At 46.8% G+C, this 24,783-nt stretch overlaps 1 protein-coding gene and 1 long non-coding RNA gene across 2 annotated transcripts in view; one reads left to right on the top strand and one right to left on the bottom strand.

Annotated features, from left to right (window-relative positions):
• LOC106596727 (phosphatidylinositol 4-kinase type 2-beta) overlaps nt 1-18,167 on the bottom strand; it is a 25,857-nt gene extending 7,690 nt beyond the window's left edge. Inside the window, exons 1-7 of the mRNA XM_045723066.1 lie at nt 17,687-18,167; nt 12,923-13,074; nt 8,152-8,232; nt 7,670-7,789; nt 4,865-4,996; nt 3,980-4,133; nt 1,124-1,185 (exon numbers count right to left, since the gene is read on the bottom strand). Of these exons, the coding sequence (XP_045579022.1) occupies nt 1,124-1,185; nt 3,980-4,133; nt 4,865-4,996; nt 7,670-7,789; nt 8,152-8,232; nt 12,923-13,074; nt 17,687-18,038 (1,053 nt within the window). The 5' untranslated portion in view covers nt 18,039-18,167. The remainder of the gene's footprint in view (nt 1-1,123; nt 1,186-3,979; nt 4,134-4,864; nt 4,997-7,669; nt 7,790-8,151; nt 8,233-12,922; nt 13,075-17,686) is intronic.
• A 2,389-nt stretch (nt 18,168-20,556) lies between these two features.
• Nucleotides 20,557-24,083, top strand: LOC106595947 (uncharacterized). Its single transcript, XR_006770875.1, has 4 exons — nt 20,557-21,170; nt 22,394-22,699; nt 22,825-23,291; nt 23,753-24,083. It is a non-coding gene; the product is annotated as an uncharacterized lncRNA (long non-coding RNA).
• Nucleotides 24,084-24,783: the final 700 nt, after the last annotated feature.

Here is a 24,783-nt window from a genome sequence, read left to right as displayed (position 1 = left end):
CTAAGAGATTATTTATATACATTCTGTTGTATTAAATATGGGGGGTAACTAGTAATATGGGGGGTAACTAGTAATACATTCAGTTGTATTAAATATGGGGGTAACTAGTAATATGGGGGTAACTAGTAATATGGGGGTAACTAGTAATACATCGGGGGTAACTAGTAATATGGGGGTAACTAGTAATATGGGGGTAACTAGTAATACCGGGGGTAACTAGTAATATGGGGGTAACTAGTAATACATTCTGTTGTATTAAATACGGGGGTAACTAGTAATATGGGGGTAACTAGTAATATGTTCGGGGTACTATAAATATGGGGGTAACTAGTAATATGGGGGGTAACTAGTAATATGGGGGGTAACTAGTAATATGGGGGGTAACTAGTAATATGGGGGGTAACTAGTAATATGTATCAAAGCTGGGACCGAGAGACTGAAAAACAGCTTCTATCTCAAGGACATCAGACTGTTAAACAACCATCACTAACACAGTGGCAGCTGCCAACATACTGACTCAATCTCAAGCCACTTTAATAACTAAAAATTGGATGTAATAAATGTATCACTCTAGTCACTTTAAACAAGGCCACTTTATATAATGTTTACATACCCTACATTACTAATCTCATATGTATATACTGTACTCTATACCATCTACTGCATCTTGCCTATGCCGTTCGGCCATCGCTCATCCATATATTTATATGTACATATTCATATTCATTCCTTTACACTTGTGTGTACAAGGTAGTTGTTATGAAATTGTTAGGTAACTAGTCCTCCATCATACTGAATGGTAACTAGTCCTCTGAGCCAGTCTTACATCATACTGAATGGTAACTAGTCCTCTGAGCCAGTCTTATATCATACTGTAGAGTGTTGAATGGTAACTAGTCCTCTGAGACAGTCTTCTATCATACTGTAGAGTGTTGAATGGTAACTAGTCCTCTGAGACAGTCTTCTATCATACTGTAGAGTGTTGAATGGTAACTAGTCCTCCATCATACTGTAGAGTGTGTGTGATAAGTATGAGTCACGCATGGTACAGAGTCCACATGTCACTTCTTTCAAAACACACATGATCTATGGACTGCAGTTCACACACACACACACAGCTCACCTTCTCTCCCTCTCCTTCCCCTGACTTCTCATACTTGATCAACCAGTTGTCATTCCCTCGGTCTGATGGAGAGAAAGAGGGAGGGAGAAGAGAGAGGAAGGGTGAACGGGTTAGATTCTGCATAGGAGGAGAACACAATGCAAAGCTATAGGGAGATGTTCCAGGGCGTGAATAAACTGTGTCCCTAGAAAATCTGTTTTCTTTTTGGCCTGATTCCATTCTGGTTTCTCCATTTTGTTTCTCTCCAAGTTTTCACTCTCAAAAAAAAATCACACTTTAATACTTAAAACTACAACAGGAGACCTGTTTGGTTAGCGGTGTTTCTGTAGCACACATGTAAATTGCAGAGTTTGCTAAAGAAATCGCCACTGGATTGATGCAAATAATCATGATAATCATTCAGCCAGGTTAAACATGGTCTACTTTGTAGTTAACATTTAATTGAGAAGGTTTTTTTGGGGGGGAGAGAAGTCTTTCTGTCTACCACAAGACTGTTATCACTATTAGCATCATCGCTAAAACGGATAAACATAGTGGTGACAGACAGAGGTGTTCTGGGAAATACTAACCACTGACGCATTCTGTTCATGTCTCATCATTATCTTCTTCAATAATATCAATACATCTAGTTGATTCCCTACCGAGTTCAATTCATCTAGTCGACTCCCTTCCGAGTTCAATTCATCTAGTCGACTCCCTACCGAGTTCAATACATCTAGTTGATTCCCTACCGAGTTCAATTCATCTAGTCGACTCCCTACCGAGTTCAATTCATCTAGTCGACTCCCTACCGAGTTCAATACATCTAGTCGACTCCCTACCGAGTTCAATACATCTAGTTGACTCCCTACCGAGTTCAATACATCTAGTCGACTCCCTACCGAGTTCAATTCATCTAGTCGACTCCCTACCGAGTTCAATTCATCTAGTCGACTCCCTACCGAGTTCAATACATCTAGTTGATTCCCTACCGAGTTCAATTCATCGAGTCGACTCCCTTCCGAGTTCAATTCATCTAGTCGACTCCCTACCGAGTTCAATTCATCTAGTCGACTCCCTTCCGAGTTCAATTCATCTAGTTGACTCCCTACCGAGTTCAATACATCTAGTCGACTCCCTACCGAGTTCAATTCATCTAGTCGACTCCCTACCGAGTTCAATACATCTAGTCGACTCCCTACCGAGTTCAATACATCTAGTCGACTCCCTACCGAGTTCAATACATCTAGTCGACTCCCTACCGAGTTCAATACATCTAGTCGATTCCCTACCGAGTTCAATACATCTAGTTGATTCCCTACCGAGTTCAATACATCTAGTTGATTCCCTACCGAGTTCAATACATCTAGTTGATTCCCTACCGAGTTCAATACATCTAGTTGATTCCCTACCGAGTTCAATACATCTAGTCGACTCCCTACCGAGTTCAATACATCTAGTCGACTCCCTACCGAGTTCAATACATCTAGTTGATTCCCTACCGAGTTCAATACATCTAGTTGATTCCCTACCGAGTTCAATACATCTAGTTGACTCCCTACCGAGTTCAATACATCTAGTTGACTCCCTACCGAGTTCAATTCATCTAGTCGACTCCCTACCGAGTTCAATACATCTAGTTGACTCCCTACCGAGTTCAATTCATCTAGTCGACTCCCTACCGAGTTCAATACATCCAGTTGGATCTCGTCACGATCCAATGAAGTCGGTTACGACGCCGAACTGCAGTCAGGTCATGACCCTGGTGAGGACGACGAGCACGCAGATGAGCTTCCCTGAGACGGTTTCTGACAGTTTGTACAGAAATTGGTTGGTTGGTCTCAGACGATGCCGCAGGTGAAGAAGCCGGATGCGGAGGTAGTGGGCTGCCATGGTTACACGTGATCTGCGGTTGTGAGGCCGTTTGGACGTACTGCCAAATCCTCTAAAACGACGTTGTAGGTCGGCTTATGGTAGAGAAATGAACATTCAATTATCTGGCAACAGCTCTGTTGGACATTCCATGCAGTCGGCATGCCAACTGCACGCTCCCTTAAAAACCTAAGACATCTGTGGCATTGTGTGACAAAACTGCACATTTTAAAGTGGGGCATTTGATTGTTCCGCAGCACAAGGTGCACCTGTGTAATGATCATGCTGTTTAATCAGCTTCTTGATATGCCACACCTGTCAGGTGGATAGATTATCTTGACAAAAGGAGAAATGTTCACTAACAAGGATGTCAACAAATTTGTGCACAAAATTGGAGAGAAATAAGCTTTTTGTGCATATAGAACATTTATGGGATGTTTTAGTTCAGCTCATGAAATATCAGACCAACATTTTACATGTTGCGTTTATATTTTTCAGTGTAGTTGATTTCCTACTAAGTTCAATAACATTATTGAATATTGTTGAAATCCGTTCTCTGTATCGCAGATTTTATAGGCCCCACCAATGTGTGCACTGTGGGCAAGCTGTGTCTACCGTCCACTGTGTGTGTGTGTACCGTGCACTGTGTGTGTGTGTGTACCGTCCACTGTGTGTGTACCGTCCACTGTGTGTGTATGTGTACCGTCCACTGTGTGTGTGTGTGTACCGTCCACTGTGTGTGTGTGTGTGTACCGTCCACTGTGTGTGTACCGTCCACTGTGTGTGTATGTGTACCGTGCACTGTGTGTGTATGTGTACCGTGCACTGTGTGTGGTGTGTACTGTGAAAGGAAGTCACCAAGAAAAGTCTAAACACTACAGATACTCCTTCCTGTGAGCGCTCGCACACACACACACACACACACACACACACACACACACACACACACACACACACACACACACACACACACACACACACACACACACACACACACACCCCCACCTGTGTTTCTGATGACGTAGTCCAGAATGACCAGCCTCTCAAACTGAGACTGAAGCTGTTTCCTGATGTTCTCTGGGAGAGGCTCCGCCTCAAAACGTCTCAACCAATAGTCAGCCTCGTGGTACCCTTCCACGAACAGCTGGAACGAACCAAGCTGACACACACACACACACACACACAGGTTAGGATACCTTGGAGGGTTAAGACATAGGGTCAGGAATAAGACTGGTGGGGTCAGGGGTCAGGGTACCTTGGGGGGTTAAGACATAGGGTCAGGAATAAGACTGCTGGGGTCAGGGTACCTTGGGGGGCTAAGACATAGGGTCAGGAATAAGACTGGTGGGGTCAGGGGTCAGGGTACCTTGGGGGGTTAAGACATAGGGTCAGGAATAAGACTGGTGGGGTCAGGGGTCAGGGTACCTTGGAGGGTTAAGACATAGGGTCAGGAATAAGACTGGTGGGGTCAGGGTACCTTGGAGGGTTAAGACATAGGGTCAGGAATAAGACTGGTGGGGTCAGGGGTCAGGGTACCTTGGGGGATTAAGACATAGGGTCAGGAAGAAGACTGGTGGGGTCAGGGGTCAGGGTACCTTGGAGGGTTAAGACATAGGGTCAGGAATAAGACTGGTGGGGTCAGGGGTCAGGGTACCTTGGAGGGTTAAGACATAGGGTCAGGAATAAGACTGGTGGGGTCAGGGGTCAGGGTAACTTGGAGGGTTAAGACATAGGGTCAGGAATAAGACTGGTGGGGTCAGGGGTCAGGGTACCTTGGAGGGTTAAGACATAGGGTCAGGAATAAGACTGCTGGGGTCAGGGGTCAGGGTAACTTGGAGGGTTAAGACATAGGGTCAGGAATAAGACTGGTGGGGTCAGGGGTCAGGGTACCTTGGGGGGCAGGCCCACTCTGTGGAAGTGTCGTCCTACTTTGGGAACCATCTCGAGGGCGTATTTCTTCCCTCTGGACTTGGCCCTGTCGATGGTGTTGTAGTGAAATGTCTCACTGACCAGATACACAGCCTGAAAGACAAACAGACTGTTATTATCACTGACTAGATACACAGCCTGTTATTATCACTGACTAGATACACAGCCTGTTATTATCACTGACTAGATACACAGCCTGTTATTATCACTGACCAGATACACAGCCTGTTATTATCACTGACCAGATACACAGCCTGTTATTATCACTGACCAGATACACAGCCTGTTATTATCACTGACTAGATACACAGCCTGTTATTATCACTGACTAGATACACAGCCTGTTATTATCACTGACTAGATACACAGCCTGTTATTATCACTGACTAGATACACAGCCTGTTATTATCACTGACCAGATACACAGCCTGTTATTATCACTGACCAGATACACAGCCTGTTATTATCACTGACCAGATACACAGCCTGTTATTACCACTGACCAGATACACAGCCTGTTATTATCACTGACTAGATACACAGCCTGTTATTATCACTGACTAGACACACAGCCTGTTATTATCACTGACTAGATACACAGCCTGTTATTATCACTGACTAGATACACAGCCTGTTATTACCACTGACCAGATACACAGCCTGTTATTATCACTGACTAGATACACAGCCTGTTATTATCACTGACTAGATACACAGCCTGTTATTATCACTGACCAGATACACAGCCTGTTATTATCACTGACTAGATACACAGCCTGTTATTATCACTGACTAGATACACAGCCTGTTATTATCACTGACCAGATACACAGCCTGTTATTACCACTGACTAGATACACAGCCTGTTATTATCACTGACCAGATACACAGCCTGTTATTATCACTGACCAGATACACAGCCTGTTATTATCACTGCCTGTTATTATCACTGACTAGATACACAGCCTGTTATTATCACTGCCCAGATACACAGCCTGTTATTATCACTGCCCAGATACACAGCCTGTTATTATCACTGACCAGATACACAGCCTGTTATTATCACTGACTAGATACACAGCCTGTTATTATCACTGACTAGATACACAGCCTGTATCACAGCCTGTTATTATCACTGACTAGATACACAGCCTGTTATTATCACTGACCAGATACACAGCCTGTTATTACCACTGACTAGATACACAGCCTGTTATTATCACTGACCAGATACACAGCCTGTTATTATCACTGACTAGATACACAGCCTGTTATTATCACTGACCAGATACACAGCCTGTTATTATCACTGACCAGATACACAGCCTGTTATTATCACTGACTAGATACACAGCCTGTTATTATCACTGACTAGATACACAGCCTGTTATTATCACTGACCAGATACACAGCCTGTTATTATCACTGACCAGATACACAGCCTGTTATTATCACTGACCAGATACACAGCCTGTTATTATCACTGACCAGATACACAGCCTGTTATTATCACTGACCAGATACACAGCCTGTTATTATCACTGCCCAGATACACAGCCTGTTATTATCACTGCCCAGATACACAGCCTGTTATTATCACTGACCAGATACACAGCCTGTTATTATCACTGACCAGATACACAGCCTGTTATTATCACTGACCAGATACACAGCCTGTTATTATCACTGACCAGATACACAGCCTGTTATTATCACTGACTAGATACACAGCCTGTTATTATCACTGACCAGATACACAGCCTGTTATTATCACTGACCAGATACACAGCCTGTTATTATCACTGACTAGATACACAGCCTGTTATTATCACTGACCAGATACACAGCCTGTTATTATCACTGACCAGATACACAGCCTGTTATTATCACTGACTAGATACACAGCCTGTTATTATCACTGACTAGATACACAGCCTGTTATTATCACTGACCAGATACACAGCCTGTTATTATCACTGACTAGATACACAGCCTGTTATTATCACTGACCAGATACACAGCCTGTTATTATCACTGACTAGATACACAGCCTGTTATTACCACTGACCAGATACACAGCCTGTTATTATCACTGACCAGATACACAGCCTGTTATTATCACTGACCAGATACACAGCCTGTTATTATCACTGACCAGATACACAGCCTGTTATTATCACTGACCAGATACACAGCCTGTTATTATCACTGACCAGATACACAGCCTGTTATTATCACTGACCAGATACACAGCCTGTTATTACCACTGACCAGATACACAGCCTGTTATTATCACTGACCAGATACACAGCCTGTTATTATCACTGACCAGATACACAGCCTGTTATTATCACTGACTAGATACACAGCCTGTTATTATCACTGACTAGACACACAGCCTGTTATTATCACTGACTAGATACACAGCCTGTTATTATCACTGACTAGATACACAGCCTGTTATTATCACTGACTAGATACACAGCCTGTTATTATCACTGACTAGATACACAGCCTGTTATTATCACTGACCAGACACACAGCCTGTTATTATCACTGACTAGATACACAGCCTGTTATTATCACTGACTAGATACACAGCCTGTTATTATCACTGACCAGATACACAGCCTGTTATTATCACCGACCAGACACACAGCCTGTTATTATCACTGACTAGATACACAGCCTGTTATTACCACTGACCAGATACACAGCCTGTTATTATCACTGACCAGATACACAGCCTGAGACCCTCCACCTCACCTTGGTTTTGGGGACCACTCCCAGTCCTAGCCTGGTATCGACGTGGGAGGCAGCAACCTCCGAGAGATAGCCCTGGTTGGGGATCAGGCAGCCACGGCCAAAACAACACGGACAGCACAGCTACACAGAGAGAGAGAGAGGGGGAGAGGGAGAGGAGGAGAGAGGGAGGAAGGGTCGAGGGTGGGGAGAGAGTTAAATGAACTGTTATAATGAATGTAAAAAGAGAGAGAGAAAGGGAGGAGAGGAAGAGGAGAGAGGAAGTGGAGAGAGGAAGAGGAGAGAGGAAGAGGAGAGAGGGGGAAAATAGGACCTAGGGACAGATGAGGCGAGAGGAAGAGGAGAGAGGAAGAGGAGAGAGGAAGAGGAGAGAGGAAGAGGAGAGAGGAAGAGGAGAGAGAGGGAAATAGGACCTAGGGACAGACGAGGAGAGAGGAGAGACAACAGTAAAAGACAGATAGAAACAGGCCAGAGAACAGTGTTACCTTGTGAAAGTATTTGGTCCATTTAGGGTTGAGGTGACCATAAGGCTCTTCAGACTTTGGTTTGAAAACGCCAAGGATTTTCTGGATGGAAAAAAAGGGAATCAACAGTATTTAATAACGTCCTTATCACATCAGCAGTTATCACAAAGAGCTTTACAGTAACCCAGCCTAGACCCTAATGAAAGAGCTTTACAGTAACCCAGCCTAGACCCTAATGAAAGAGCTTTACAGTAACCCGGCCTAGATCCTAATGAAAGAGCTTTACAGTAACCCGGCCTAGACCCTAATGAAAGAGCTTTACAGTAACCCAGCCTAGACCCTAATGAAAGAGCTTTACAGTAACCCGGCCTAGACCCTAATGAAAGAGCTTTACAGTAACCCAGCCTAGACCCTAATGAAAGAGCTTTACAGTAACCCAGCCTAGACCCTAATGAAAGAGCTTTACAGTAACCCAGCCTAGACCCTAATGAAAGAGCTTTACAGTAACCCAGCCTAGACCCTAATGAAAGAGCTTTACAGTAACCCAGCCTAGACCCTAATGAAAGAGCTTTACAGTAACCCAGCCTAGACCCTAATGAAAGAGCTTTACAGTAACCCAGCCTAGACCCTAATGAAAGAGCTTTACAGTAACCCAGCCTAGACCCTAATAAAAGAGCTTTACAGTAACCCGGCCTAGACCCTAATGAAAGAGCTTTACAGTAACCCAGCCTAGACCCTAATGAAAGAGCTTTACAGTAACCCAGCCTAGACCCTAATGAAAGAGCTTTACAGTAACCCAGCCTAGACCCTAATGAAAGAGCTTTACAGTAACCCAGCCTAGACCCTAATGAAAGAGCTTTACAGTAACCCAGCCTAGACCCTAATGAAAGAGCTTTACAGTAACCCGGCCTAGACCCTAATGAAAGAGCTTTACAGTAACCCGGCCTAGACCCTAATGAAAGAGCTTTACAGTAACCCAGCCTAGACCCTAATGAAAGAGCTTTACAGTAACCCAGCCTAGACCCTAATGAAAGAGCTTTACAGTAACCCAGCCTAGACCCTAATGGAAGAGCTTTACAGTAACCCAGCCTAGACCCTAATGAAAGAGCTTTACAGTAACCCAGCCTAGACCCTAATGAAAGAGCTTTACAGTAACCCAGCCTAGACCCTAATGAAAGAGCTTTACAGTAACCCAGCCTAGACCCTAATGAAAGAGCTTTACAGTAACCCAGCCTAGACCCTAATGAAAGAGCTTTACAGTAACCCAGCCTAGACCCTAATGAAAGAGCTTTACAGTAACCCAGCCTAGACCCTAATAAAAGAGCTTTACAGTAACCCGGCCTAGACCCTAATGGAAGAGCTTTACAGTAACCCAGCCTAGACCCTAATGAAAGAGCTTTACAGTAACCCAGCCTAGACCCTAATGAAAGAGCTTTACAGTAACCCAGCCTAGACCCTAATGAAAGAGCTTTACAGTAACCCAGCCTAGACCCTAATGAAAGAGCTTTACAGTAACCCAGCCTAGACCCTAATGAAAGAGCTTTACAGTAACCCAGCCTAGACCCTAATGAAAGAGCTTTACAGTAACCCGGCCTAGACCCTAATGAAAGAGCTTTACAGTAACCCGGCCTAGACCCTAATGAAAGAGCTTTACAGTAACCCAGCCTAGACCCTAATGAAAGAGCTTTACAGTAACCCAGCCTAGACCCTAATGAAAGAGCTTTACAGTAACCCAGCCTAGACCCTAATGAAAGAGCTTTACAGTAACCCAGCCTAGACCCTAATGAAAGAGCTTTACAGTAACCCGGCCTAGACCCTAATGAAAGAGCTTTACAGTAACCCAGCCTAGACCCTAATGGAAGAGCTTTACAGTAACCCGGCCTAGACCCTAATGAAAGAGCTTTACAGTAACCCGGCCTAGACCCTAATGAAAGAGCTTTACAGTAACCCAGCCTAGATCCTAATGAAAGAGCTTTACAGTAACCCAGCCTAGACCCTAATGAAAGAGCTTTACAGTAACCCAGCCTAGACCCTAATGAAAGCTTTACAGTAACCCAGCCTAGATCCTAATGGAAGAGCTTTACAGTAACCCGGCCTAGACCCTAATGAAAGAGCTTTACAGTAACCCAGCCTAGATCCTAATGGAAGAGCTTTACAGTAACCCGGCCTAGACCCTAATGAAAGAGCTTTACAGTAACCCAGCCTAGACCCTAATGAAAGAGCTTTACAGTAACCCAGCCTAGACCCTAATGAAAGAGCTTTACAGTAACCCGGCCTAGACCCTAATGAAAGAGCTTTACAGTAACCCGGCCTAGACCCCAATGAAAGAGCTTTACGGTAACCCAGCCTAGATCCTAATGAAAGAGCTTTACGGTAACCCAGCCTAGACCCTAATGAAAGAGCTTTACAGTAACCCAGCCTAGACCCTAATGAAAGAGCTTTACAGTAACCCAGCCTAGACCCTAATGAAAGAGCTTTACAGTAACCCGGCCTAGACCCCAATGAAAGAGCTTTACGGTAACCCAGCCTAGACCCTAATGAAAGAGCTTTACAGTAACCCAGCCTAGACCCTAATGAAAGAGCTTTACAGTAACCCAGCCTAGACCCTAATGAAAGAGCTTTACAGTAACCCAGCCTAGACCCTAATGAAAGAGCTTTACAGTAACCCAGCCTAGACCCTAATGAAAGAGCTTTACAGTAACCCAGCCTAGACCCTAATGAAAGAGCTTTACAGTAACCCAGCCTAGACCCTAATGAAAGAGCTTTACAGTAACCCAGCCTAGACCCTAATGAAAGAGCTTTACAGTAACCCAGCCTAGACCCTAATGAAAGAGCTTTACAGTAACCCAGCCTAGACCCTAATGAAAGAGCTTTACAGTAACCCGGCCTAGACCCTAATGAAAGAGCTTTACAGTAACCCAGCCTAGACCCTAATGAAAGAGCTTTACAGTAACCCAGCCTAGACCCTAATGAAAGCTCTACAGTAACCCAGCCTAGACCCCAATGAAAGAGCTTTACAGTAACCCAGCCTAGACCCTAATGAAAGAGCTTTACAGTAACCCAGCCTAGACCCTAATGAAAGAGCTTTACAGTAACCCAGCCTAGACCCTAATGAAAGAGCTTTACAGTAACCCAGCCTAGACCCTAATGAAAGAGCTTTACAGTAACCCAGCCTAGACCCTAATGAAAGAGCTTTACAGTAACCCAGCCTAGACCCTAATGAAAGAGCTTTACAGTAACCCAGCCTAGACCCTAATGAAAGAGCTTTACAGTAACCCAGCCTAGACCCTAATGAAAGAGCTTTACAGTAACCCAGCCTAGACCCTAATGAAAGAGCTTTACAGTAACCCAGCCTAGACCCTAATGAAAGAGCTTTACAGTAACCCAGCCTAGAACCTAATGGAAGAGCTTTACAGTAACCCGGCCTAGACCCTAATGGAAGAGCTTTACAGTAACCCGGCCTAGACCCTAATGGAAGAGCTTTACAGTAACCCAGCCTAGACCCTAATGAAAGAGCTTTACAGTAACCCAGCCTAGACCCCAATGAAAGACTACTGATCTGATGTAGTGAGGAGGACTACTGATCTGATGTAGTGATGGGCCAGCAAGACAACTCCATCACCTGGCATCACAGACTACAGAGAGACTAAGGACCACATCAGGACAACTCCATCACCTGGCATCACAGACTACAGAGAGACTAAGGACCACATCAGGGCCAGCAGGACAACTCCATCACCTGGCATCACAGACTACAGAGAGACTGAGGACCACATCAGGACAACTCCATCACCTGGCATCACAGACTACAGAGAGACTAAGGACCACATCAGGACACAGCTGGCATCACAGACTACAGAGAGACTGAGGACCACATCAGGACAACTCCATCACCTGGCATCACAGACTACAGAGAGACTGAGGACCACATCAGGACAACTCCATCACCTGGCATCACAGACTACAGAGAGACAGGACCACATCAGGACAACTCCATCACCTGGCATCACAGACTACAGAGAGACTAAGGACCACATCAGGACAACTCCATCACCTGGCATCACAGACTACAGAGAGACTGAGGACCACATCAGGACAACTCCATCACCTGGCATCACAGACTACAGAGAGACTAAGGACCACATCAGGACAACTCCATCACCTGGCATCACAGACTACAGAGAGACTGAGGACCACATCAGGACAACTCCATCACCTGGCATCACAGACTACAGAGAGACTGAGGACCACATCAGGACAACTCCATCACCTGGCATCACAGACTACAGAGAGACTAAGGACCACATCAGGACCAGCTGGCATCGACCATCATCCCCATCATGTAGTGTAACTCCAGCAGGTTACCAGACGCACCAGTCTCTGCTAGGAGTGGGTACACTCCGTTGTGAAGGAAGTCCCTGAAGCTGGCTTCCTCCCCATCAACATGTTAATCTACTTTAATGTTTCTGTCCATCTGTAGGCCTATACTGGAATTCAGCTGTTAGCTGTGAAGCCTACTAGACCAGATTAACCCATGAAACAATAACTTCTTCACATACATAACGCACAAGTTAAACCACAGTGGCTCAGAAAAACCACCAGGACTTCCTGGACATAAAGAACAGGAAATAGTTTGTTATTTAAAAAGGTTATTGACTGTTTTGAACAAAGCCTAGCTAGTAGTGATGAGGGATGATTCTCACCCTCCCTCCCTCTCTCCCTCCGTGGTCTTTGACAAAATACCCCCTCCTCCTCCATATCTTCCACTTCACCCACCCCCCCCTTTCCTCACCCCTTTGGAGTCTTTAACGAAGTAACTCCCGCTAGAACCCTGAGAGATTCTCTCTGGGAAGACTCCGCCCTCGATGGCCTGCTCCGCCCTCTGAATGATGTCACCAAACTCTGGGTCGCCGGGGAAATGGTTAAAGTCTCCGCTACTGTTACCTGAATGGAGGGGAGAGAGAGAGAATTTAGACTTGTTTTTCTTTAAAAATAGGCCATCGTCATTACATTAAATAAAAAATAAACATATGTTTCCCATTACAAATGTATATTTTAACATGCCCTCTCCACAGAGATAGACAGAGAGAGAGAGAGAGAGAGAGAGTAATGTTTTCTCTAAATGTTTTATTGTTTATTTCACTTTTGTTTAATATCTAGGTCACTTGCTTTGGCAATGTAAACATATGTTTCCCATGCCAATAAAACCCTTAAAATGAATTGAGAGAGACACAGCGAGAGCGAGAGAGACAGAGACATGGAGAGAGAAACAGAGACTCAGTGATCATAGCCTTGCTATTGAGAAAGGCCGCAGTAGGCAGACCTGGCTCTCAAGAGAAGACAGGCTATGTGCAACACTGACCACAAAATGATGTGGAAACTGAACTGCACTTCCTAACCTCTTGCCAAATGTATGACCATACTAGTGACACATATTTCCCTCAGATTACACAGATCCACAAAGAATTTGAAAACAAACCCGACTTTGATGAACTCTCCATATCTACAGGGTGAAATACCACAGTGTGCCAGCACAGCAGCAAGATGTGTGACCTGTTGCTACAAGAAAAGGTCAACCAGTGAAGAACAAACACCATTGTAAATACAACCCATATTTATGTTTATTTATTTTCCCTTTTCTACTTTAACCATTTGTACATCGTTACAACACTGTATATATACATAATATGACATTTGTAATGTCTTTATTCTTTTGGAATGTCTGTGAGTGTAATGTTTACTGTACATTTTTTATTAAACTTTTGTTTATTATCTATTTCACTTGCTTTGGCGATGTAAACATATGTTTCTCATGCCAAAAAAAGGCCCTTAAATTGCAAGTGGAATTGAAAGAGAGATCAGTACGTGTGTATGTAACCAGCTAAAGCAGCATCTACAGCTGGTATCAGTTCAACTCTGCAGCGTCAACATTTGTTTGCTTTGGTTGTGGTTGACTCTGGTGGAGGGTGTAGGCTGCCTCCCAAACAGCACCCTATTCCCTACATAGGGCTCTGGTCAAAAGTAGTGCACTATGTAGGGAATAGGGTGTTGTTTGGGAGGCAGTCGCACTGTGAGCTAGGTGCAAAGTCAAGAGAAACATGACACCATATAACATGGAGGTTAAACACACACACACACACAGAGAGAGAGCCCACACACACACACACAGAGAGAGAGCCCACACACACACACACACACACAGAGCCCCCCACAAACACACACACACAGAGAGCCCAACACACACACACACACACACACACACACACACACACACACACACACACACACACACAGAGCCCACACACACACACACAGAGCCCCCCACACACACACACAGAGAGCCCAACACACACACACACACACAGAGAGCCCACACACACACACACACACACACACACACACACACACACACACACACAGGCCCACACAGCCCTCACACACAAACAGAGAGAGCCCAACACACACACAGACAGAGTCCCCCCCCACACACACAGAGAGCCCAACACACACACACACACACAGAGAGAGCCCAACACACACACACACACACAGACAGAGTCCCCCCCACACACACACACAGAGAGCCCAACACACACACAGAGAGCCCAACACACACACAGAGAGCCCAAACACACACACACACACACAAACAGGCCCACACAGCCCTCACACACAAACAGAGAGAGCCCAACACACACACAGACAGAGTCCGTCCCCCCCACACACACACACGGTCTAAGCGGATGACACTTCCTCTCCCCCATTTAGAAAGCAAAGGAGAACAACTGATGACATCAACAACACAGCTCCATATAACACCATCAGACAGAGAGAGAGAGATGGGGGCCAGAGAGAGATGGGGGCCAGAGAGAGAGGGGAGACAGAGAGAGGGAGAGCTGGGGGCCAGAGAGAGATGGGGGCCAGAGAGAGGGAGAGCTGGGGGACAGAGAGAGCTGGGGGAGAGAGAGAGAGAGGGAGAGCTGGGGGACAGAGAGAGCTGGGGGAGAGAGAGGGAGAGCTGGGGGGAGAGAGAGGGAGAGCTGGGGGGGAGAGAGAGGGAGAGCTGGGGGGAGAGAGAGAGGGAGAGCTGGGGGGAGAGAGAGAGGGAGAGCTGGGGGGGAGAGAGAGGGAGAGCTGGGGGGGAGAGAGAGAGGGAGAGCTGGGGGAGAGAGAGAGGGAGAGCTGGGGGGAGAGAGAGAGGGAGAGCTGGGGGGGAGAGAGAGAGGGAGAGCTGGGGGGAGAGAGAGAGGGAGAGCTGGGGGAGAGAGAGAGGAGAGCTGGGGGAGAGAGAGAGGGAGAGCTGGGGGGAGAGAGAGAGGGAGAGCTGGGGGGCAGAGAGAGGGAGAGCTGGGGGCAGAGAGAGGGAGAGCTGGGGGAGAGAGGAGAGCTGGGGGGAGAGAGAGAGCTGGGGGGAGAGAGAGAGCTGGGGGGGAGAGAGAGAGCTGGGGGAGAGAGAGAGCTGGGGGAGAGAGAGAGCTGGGGGCAGAGAGAGGGAGAGCTGGGGGCAGAGAGAGGGAGAGCTGGGGGGCAGAGAGAGGGAGAGCTGGGGGGCAGAGAGAGGGAGAGCTGGGGGCAGAGAGAGGGAGAGCTGGGGGGGCAGAGAGAGGGAGAGCTGGGGGCAGAGAGAGGGAGAGCTGGGGGAGAGAGAGAGGGAGAGCTGGGGGGGAGAGAGAGGGAGAGCTGGGGGGGCAGAGAGAGGGAGAGCTGGGGGGGGAGAGAGAGGGAGAGCTGGGGGGGCAGAGAGAGGGAGAGCTGGGGGGCAGAGAGAGGGAGAGCTGGGGGGCAGAGAGAGGGAGAGCTGGGGGGAGAGAGAGGGAGAGCTGGGGGGGAGAGAGAGGGAGAGCTGGGGGGGAGAGAGAGAGGGAGAGCTGGGGGAGAGAGAGAGGGAGAGCTGGGGGGGAGAGAGAGAGGGAGAGCTGGGGGGAGAGAGAGAGGGAGAGCTGGGGGGGAGAGAGAGGGAGAGCTGGGGGGCAGAGAGAGGGAGAGCTGGGGGCAGAGAGAGAGGGAGAGCTGGGGGGGAGAGAGAGGGAGAGCTGGGGGGGGCAGAGAGAGGGAGAGCTGGGGGGCAGAGAGAGGGAGAGCTGGGGGGGAGAGAGGGAGAGCTGGGGGAGAGAGAGGAGAGCTGGGGGGAGAGAGAGAGCTGGGGGGAGAGAGAGAGCTGGGGGGAGAGAGAGAGCTGGGGGAGAGAGAGAGCTGGGGGAGAGAGAGAGGGAGAGCTGGGGGAGAGAGAGAGGGAGAGCTGGGGGCAGAGAGAGAGGGAGAGCTGGGGGGGCAGAGAGAGGGAGAGCTGGGGGGCAGAGAGAGGGAGAGCTGGGGGGCAGAGAGAGGGAGAGCTGGGGGGGCAGAGAGAGGGAGAGCTGGGGGGGCAGAGAGAGGGAGAGCTGGGGGGAGAGAGAGAGGGAGAGCTGGGGGGGGAGAGAGAGGGAGAGCTGGGGGAGAGAGAGACGGAGAGCTGGGGGGCAGAGAGAGGGAGAGCTGGGGGGCAGAGAGAGGGAGAGCTGGGGGGCAGAGAGAGGGAGAGCTGGGGGGCAGAGAGAGGGAGAGCTGGGGGGCAGAGAGAGGGAGAGCTGGGGGGCAGAGAGAGGGAGAGCTGGGGGGCAGAGAGAGGGAGAGCTGGGGGGCAGAGAGAGGGAGAGCTGGGGGGGCAGAGAGAGGGAGAGCTGGGGGGGCAGAGAGAGGGAGAGAGAGCTGGGGGGGCAGAGAGAGGGAGAGAGAGCTGGGGGGCAGAGAGAGGGAGAGAGAGCTGGGGGGCAGAGAGAGGGAGAGAGAGCTGGGGGGGCAGAGAGAGGGAGAGAGAGCTGGGGGGCAGAGAGAGGGAGAGAGAGCTGGGGGGCAGAGAGAGGGAGAGAGATCTGGGGGGAGATCTGGGGGAGAACTGGGTAGAGACTCAGGACAGCAACACAAATAGGCCCAACGAAATGATAAGAAAACAAAAAGATAATGTGTCAAGTAATTGGAAAGAATTAACAAACAAAAAAACAGAGCAAACTAGAATGCTATTCGGCTCTAAACAGAGAGAACACTGTGGCAGAATCCCTGACCACTGTGACTGACCCAAACTTAAGGAAACCTTTGACTATGTACAGACTCAGTGAGCATAGCCTTGCTATTGAGAAAGGCCGCCGTAGGCAGACCTGGCTCTCAAGAGAAGACAGGCTATGTGCAACACTGCCCACAAAATGAGGTCGAAGCTGAGCTGCACTTCCTAACCTCCTGCCAAATGTATGACCATATTAGAGACACATATTTCCCTCAGATTACACAGATCCAGAAAGAATTTGAAAACAAACCCAATTTTTATAAACTCCCATATTTACTGGGTGAAATACCACAGTGTGACATCACAGCAGCAAGATGTGACCTGTTGCCACAAGAAAAGGGCAACCAGTGAAGAACAAACACCAGTGTAATTACAACCCATATTTATTTTCCCTTTTGCACTTTAAAATAGTTAAAAGAACAAAATAGAGAGAGAGAGAGAGAAACGCCATGGCTAGCAAGCTACTAACATGAACGGATTATTGTATTCTCCTCCGTATCACCACCGACTCTTTACCTGGCGAGGTAAGGTTATCTTTATCCGACGATGAACTCTGTCGGTTCCGCCTCGTCCTCTTCTGCCTCTCGCCCCGAGGTGACGACGTGCCTCCGGATAAACACGGCAACAACAGAGCCTCTTCCCCAGAACCGTCCGTCTCCAATTCGGTAAGAACGCTTTCACACGAACCCGACATCCGAACCGCGACCCCCGGGTTAGACCCAGACCCGACTGTGTTCCTATCGAACAACGTCGACAGCGGATCCTCTGACCGAAAGTTGAGATCCGTGGTAGCAGCAGCGGAGGCTACCGGGGGTATGTCAGCCGCCACCACCGGCTCGGTCTCGTTTGCTTCGCATTCTGACATCATTGTGGATCGCTTTTTTTTCTTCAGTTCTTTACAAATTGAAAAATTGTTTGGTTCAAGCGTTACATATTTTCATCGCTCCATTGTTTTTGAATGATTTCGTTTTAACACGGGGTTGCTCGACAGTCGCTAGTTTACTTAGCGGGAGATAATCTCACCCCGTTGAATTGTCCACATCAGCCAAACATCGCTTCCTCTTTCTACAGAGCATGCGCGTAGATACCCAGGCAGTCTGAGCGGATTTAAAGAGACCGTGAAGCACATGTCTCTCTGCCTGAGGGGAGTGGAAGGGGGGAGGAAGACAGATGAGAAGGAGGTGATTGCAGCCCGGTATTTTTGGGGGTGTTCCTGTACGTGGGCATTCCTACATTTGCAGGAAACAATCTTCAGACTTCTATTGGTCCATTTTTAAGCTAGGAGGGAGGCTGAGGAGACACTGCTAGCTAGCAAGGACTCTGATACATACAGGATGGAGGCTGAGGAGACACTGCTAGCTAGCAAGGACTCTGATACATACAGGATGGAGGCTGAGGAGACACTGCTAGCTAGCAAGGACTCTGATACATACAGGATGGAGGCTGAGGAGACACTGCTAGCTAGCAAGGACTCTGATACATACAGGATGGAGGCTGAGGAGACACTGCTAGCAAAATACAGGATGGAGGCTGAGGAGACCTGCTAGCTAGCTAGAACTCTGGTACATACAGGGGGAGGCTGAGGAGACACTGCTTGCTAGCTAGCTAGAACTCTGGTACATACAGGATGGAGGCTGAGGAGACACTGCTAGCTAGCTAGGACTCTGGTACATACAGGAGGGAGGCTGAGGAGACACTGCTAGCTAGTTAGCTAGGACTCTGGTACAAACAGGGTGGAGGCTGAGGAGACACTGCTAGCTAGCCAGGACTCTGGTACATGCAGGATGGAGGCTGAGGAGACGCTGCTAGCTAGCTAGCTAGGACTCTGGTACATACAGGATGGAGGCTGAGGAGACACTGATAGCTAGCTAGGGCTCTGGTACATACAGGATGGAGGCTGAGGAGACACTGCTAGCTAGCTAGGTCAGGAGAGGCTGAGGAGACTGCTAGCTAGCTAGGACTCTGGTACACACAGGATGGATGCTGAGGAGACACTGCTAGCTAGCTAACTCGAAAAGGATGGAGGCGAGGAGACACTGGTAGCTAGCTAGGGCTCTGGTACATACAGGATGGAGGCTGAGGAGACACTGCTAGCTAGTTAGGACTCTGGTACATACAGGATGGAGGCTGAGGAGACACTGGTAGCTAGCAAGGACTCTGGTACACAGTGTGCTGTGTTGTTAATGCAGTTTATGTGAAGAACAAACACCATTGTAAATACAACCCATATTTATGTTTATTTTTTCATCTTTTGTACTTGAATTATTTGCACATCATTACAACACTGTATATAGACATAATAAGAGATTTGAAATGTCTTTATGCTTTTGGAAGTTTTGTAAGTGGAAGGTGTTTTGAAATCATCAAAGCATGAGAAGACTGCCTTTGCCTTTGTTTTGGTTTGTTTGTTTGTCAGTTAGGGTGCGCAGGGTGAATACTTGGTCTGTCGTACGGTAATTTGGTAAAAAGCCAATTTGACATTTGCTCAGTACATTGTTTTTGCTGAGGAAATGTACGAGTCTGCTGTTAATGATGCAGAGGATTTTCCCCAAGGTTGCTGTTGATGCATATCCCACGGTAGTTATTGGGGTCAAATTTGTTGACACTTTTGTGGATTTGGGTGATCAGTCCTTGGTTCCAAATATTGGGGAAGATGCCAGAGCTAAGGATGATGTTAAAGAGTTTAAGAATAGCCAGTAGGACTTTCTTGTCTGTATATTTTATAATTTAATTAGGGTACCATCAACACCTTTTTGGGTTGGAGGGTTTGTATTTTGTCCTGTAGTCCGTTCATTTTAATTAGAGAATCCAGTGCGTTCTGGTAGTCTTTAGTAGCGGATTCTAAAATGTGTATTTGATCATGTTTTTGCTGTTTGTTCTTTGTTATAGAGCCAACAAAAATTGGATAAGTGGTTTATCCATAAATCTCCGTTTTGGATAGATAACTCTTTGTGTTGCTGTTTGTTAGTGAGTTCCAATTTTCCCAGAAGTGGTTAGAATCGTTTTTTTTTTTTTTAAATGTAACTTTTATTTAACTAGGCAAGTCAGTTAATCTTATTTACAATGACGGCCTACCCTATATTCTATGGATTCTTCAATTACATTGAGCTGATTTCTGACGTGCTGTTCCTTCTTTTTCCGTAGTGTATTTCTGTATTGTTTTAGTGATTCACCATAGTGAAGGCTCAGATTTTCTGGGTCTCTGTGTTTTTGGTTGGACAGGTTTCTCAAAATGTTTGTTTTGTTTTTTGCCTTCTTAATCAAACCATTTGTCATTGTTATTCATTTTCTTTGGTTGTCTGCTTGAAAATGTTAGATTCTCCTCTCTCTCTCTCTCTCTCTCTCTCTCTCTCTCTCTCTCTCTCTCTCTCTCTCTCTCTCTCTCTCTCTCTCTCTCCCTACTCTGTCTCTGTCTGTCTCCTCAAATCTCCAGGCTCAAAGCTTCAGCCCACCAGGTTGGTAGAGTATACATCTACAGTGATTATAGCAGTTCTATATTAGTCAACTTTATACCACATGGATAATTTCCTGGATCCATACACACCATACAGTCCATTCAAAACAACAACAAGAAGAAGTCCTATTCCATGGAACTACTAACACTTGTCACCCACAAAGCATTACTGCTGTTATAATAACAGAATCACTGTCATCATCTGTCCTCACCACTGTGGTTTCCTCTCTGCTGTTTACAGCTGAACACTCAGTCAGACTGGTGAATGGGACAGGTCTGGCACAGCGGAAGTCTTCTCCAGAGGAGAGTGGTCAGGTCTATGTACTGAGTGGTCGGGCATGATGAGAGAGACTAAGGTTGTGTGTAGAGAGCTGGACTGTGGGAATGTTGTAGCTGAGTCTAGAGGGCCTCTGTTTGAAAAGGGAAGAAGAGGAGTCAGACTAGGTGGTCGTTATGGAGATGAGTCTTCTATTACAGAGTGTGACATCATCAGAAGAGGACAAAGTGTCTGTGATGGTGAATAGTATCATCATGTGACCTGTTCAGGTAAGACACTGGTAATATTGTCAAGGTTGTGCGCTACTGGTACGAAGTCAGGTGCAGGAGAGCAGTGAGTTGTGATCAGGCACACTTTATTTGGCAGAAGCACAAAAGACAGACGCAACTGCGTCCAAAATCCTCCAGCCACAGGTAAAAGTAAATAGAAGTGCGATGTCACGAACGTCGGATGAAGTAGACCAAGGTGCAGCGTGGTGAGCGTACATTTTCCTTTTTATTGAATGTCGCCAGCAAAACCAATAAACAATACAAAACGAACCGTGACGCTTACAGGGCAAAGTGCCACAAACAAAGTTAACTACCCACAAGGACAGGTGGGGGAAAAGGGCTACCTATGTACAGCTGTCCCTGATTGAGAGCCATACCAGGCCAAAATAAAGAAATACAAAACATAGAAAATAGAACATAGAATGCCCACCCAAATCACACCCTGACCAAACCTAAATAGAGACATAAAAAGGCTCTCTCAGGTCAGGGCGTGACATGCGAAAACACTCACAAATATACAAACTGTATGACAAATACATACAACGGGGCAAAATATGATACCCGGGGGAAAAACCAGTCTGGTGCATCACACTAAACACGTAACAAAACAATTTCACACAAAGACATGGGGGGGAACAGAGGAATAAATACATGCAGTGTGATTAGGGAATGTAAACCAGGTGTGCAGGGAACAAGACAAAACAAATGGAACAATGAAAAGGTGGATCGGCGGTGGCTAGAAAGCCGGTGACGTCGACCGCCGAACGCCGACCGAACAAGGAGAGGAGCCGACTTCAGTGGAAGTCGTGACAAATATTGAGAGATTTATTTGTACATTATACAATATTTATACTATATATTTTTTTTACATATTTCATTTAAAAAGAGGGAGAGTTGTAAGATGTATTTAAACGTTACATTTGTGTTTGTCATATTGGTTTATGGGAGATGTTCATGGGCAGATCATTGTAGTTCAGATGGTACTGAAGTGAAGCTGCCTGATGGATGTCCAGCTGTTTATTTTCTATAAAGTGAAGTGAACTTATTCCTGTCTCCTGCCTGCATTATTCCCAACCCTATCCTGAGTGACTAAGAACTCATTTCTACCTCTTACAGTATCAAACATAGCAAACTACAATATTTAGTCCAACATATTTGTGTTTAGTCCTTGACAGTGTAAACAACAAAACTGATTGAATGTTCAACCAACTATTTTTCTCCAGAGTCTGTGCGGCTTGTGGATGGAGCTGGTCTCTGCTCTGGGAGAGTGGAGGTGAAGTCCAATCAGTCCTGGGCCTCAGTGTGTGAAGCTGACTTTGACCGGCAGGATGCAGAGGTAGTCTGTGGGGAGCTTGGCTGTGGGGCTCCTGCAGCTCTACAGGGGGGGCTCTATGGAGAAGGTGAGGGTCAGACCTGGGATAAAGAGTTCCAGTGTAAAGGCAAAGAGTCCCTTCTCCTGGACTGTGACACCTCAGACAGAGAAAACAACACCTGTCTACCTGGTAATGCTGTTGGACTCACCTGCTCAGGTAAGAAACAGTTTGTCACTCAATCAACATTGTTTCTCACCTGGAGTGAAGAACATGAGAGACAATATAGGTGTGTTTTAGTGAGAAAATAGTAAGATTACTGTCTCTCTCTTTTCTTTTCTCAGAGCCTGATGATGTAAGGCTGGTGGGAGGAGGCAGTCGCTGTGCTGGTGGAGTGGAGCGATACGACCAGGGAGAGTGGAGGACTGTGGGAGCTGAAGACTGGGACCAGAGAGATGTAGCTGTAGTAGTGTGTAGACAGCTGGGCTGTGCAGTGGAACGACCAGGGAGAGTGGAGGACTGTGGGAGATGAAGACTGGGACCAGAGAGATGTAGCTGTAGTAGTGTGTAGACAGCTGGGCTGTGCAGTGGTATGACCAGGGAGAGTGGAGGACTGTGGGAGATGAAGACTGGGACCAGAGGGATGTAGCTGTAGTAGTGTGTATACAGCTGGGCTGTGGCTCTACTGTTTCAGAACTACTTGGAAACACCACTAGAGGGTTTGGAGTTTACTGTTCTGGGTCTGAGCCTTCACTGAGGGAATGTTGAAGAACACATTAACTCCTTCCTGTATTCACAGTGATCTGCTCAGGTAATAACAAAGATATTATCAATGTATTCATCTAATTCCCTTCATTCATACAACTTCCTCTGCACCTCTCACGGTGACTGTTTAGCTTGTCAGTCTGCTTTGCAAAATAGATCACTCAGTCAAGTAGGAATCAAATACAACTTAAATATCCCAGAATGCTTTTGTATTTGAGTGTTATCTCAGTGACTGCCTCTACTCACTACCACTGTCACATGTCATGTTATTGTCATATCTAAATGAGGAAAGTAGTTGAGGAGCTACGTTTTCTTTTTCTCTCCTCTTGTTCCAGATGTCCTGCTTATTAAGCCTGATATCAACATATGTTGTCTCAGTGACTGTAGGCCCACTACTCATGTTGCCCTGTGAGGGAGGGTGGCTAGCACTGTTACATGCTGATGTTATTGTCATATCTACAGGAAACTAGTTGAAGAGGTTTTTCTTGTTCTGTTTTATTGTTACAGATCTCCTGGTTCAGCCTGAGACCCTTCCTCAATGGGAGGAGTCTCCAGGGGCCACCAGGGGCCACAACTTCACCATCACCTGCTCCACTCAGCCACGGTACCCAGGAGGCTCCTTCCTCCCCACGTTCACCGGCTCCAACAGAACCCAGATCCAGCCAGCTGTGAATCACTCTGCTGCCTTCCTATTCCATGCTGCAGAAGGCTAACCACCAAGGGAACTACAGCTGTGTTTATTTAGATCAAAACAAATGTATTTATATAGCCCTTAATACATCAGCTGATATCTCAAAGTGCTGTACAGAAACCCAGCCTAAAACCCCAAACAGCAAGCAATGCAGGTGTAGAAGCACAGTGGCTAGGAAAACTCAAAAGAAAGGCCAAAACCTAGGAAGAAACCTAGAGAGGAACCAGGCTATGAGGGGTGGCCAGTCCTCTTCTGGCTGTGCCGGGTAGAGATTATAACAGAACATGGCCAAGATGTTCAAATGTTCATAAATGACCAGCAGGGTCAAATAATAATAATCCCAGTGGTTGTAGAGGGTGCAACAGGTCAGCACCTCAGGAGGAAATGTCAGTTGGCTTTTCATAGCCGATCATTGAGAGTATCTCTACCGTTCCTGCTGTCTCTAGAGAGTTGAAAACAGCAGGTCTGGGACAGGTAGCACATCCGGTGAACAGGTCAGGGTTCCATAGCCGCAGGCAGAACAGTTGAAACTGGAGCAGCAGCATGGCCAGGTGGACTGGGGACAGCAAGAAGTCATCATGTCAGGTAGTCCTGAGGCATGGTCCTAGGGCTCAGGTCCTCCGAGAGAAAGACAGAAAGAAAGAGAGAATTAGAGAGAGCATACTTAAATTCACACAGGAAACAGGATAAGACAGGAGAAATACTCCAGATATAACAGACTGACCCTAGCCCCCCGACACATAAACTACTGCAGCATAAATACAATGCATGTTTTCTCTCATAACTTCTCCTCTGAGAGTGAGCTCCTCTCCCTCACCATCACAGGTAACTGAACATGAACCAGACT

Source organism: Salmo salar, chromosome ssa08, assembly GCF_905237065.1.
Source record: "Salmo salar chromosome ssa08, Ssal_v3.1, whole genome shotgun sequence".
NCBI lineage: Eukaryota > Metazoa > Chordata > Actinopteri > Salmoniformes > Salmonidae > Salmo > Salmo salar.
This window is presented reverse-complemented; position numbering and strand designations above follow the sequence as displayed.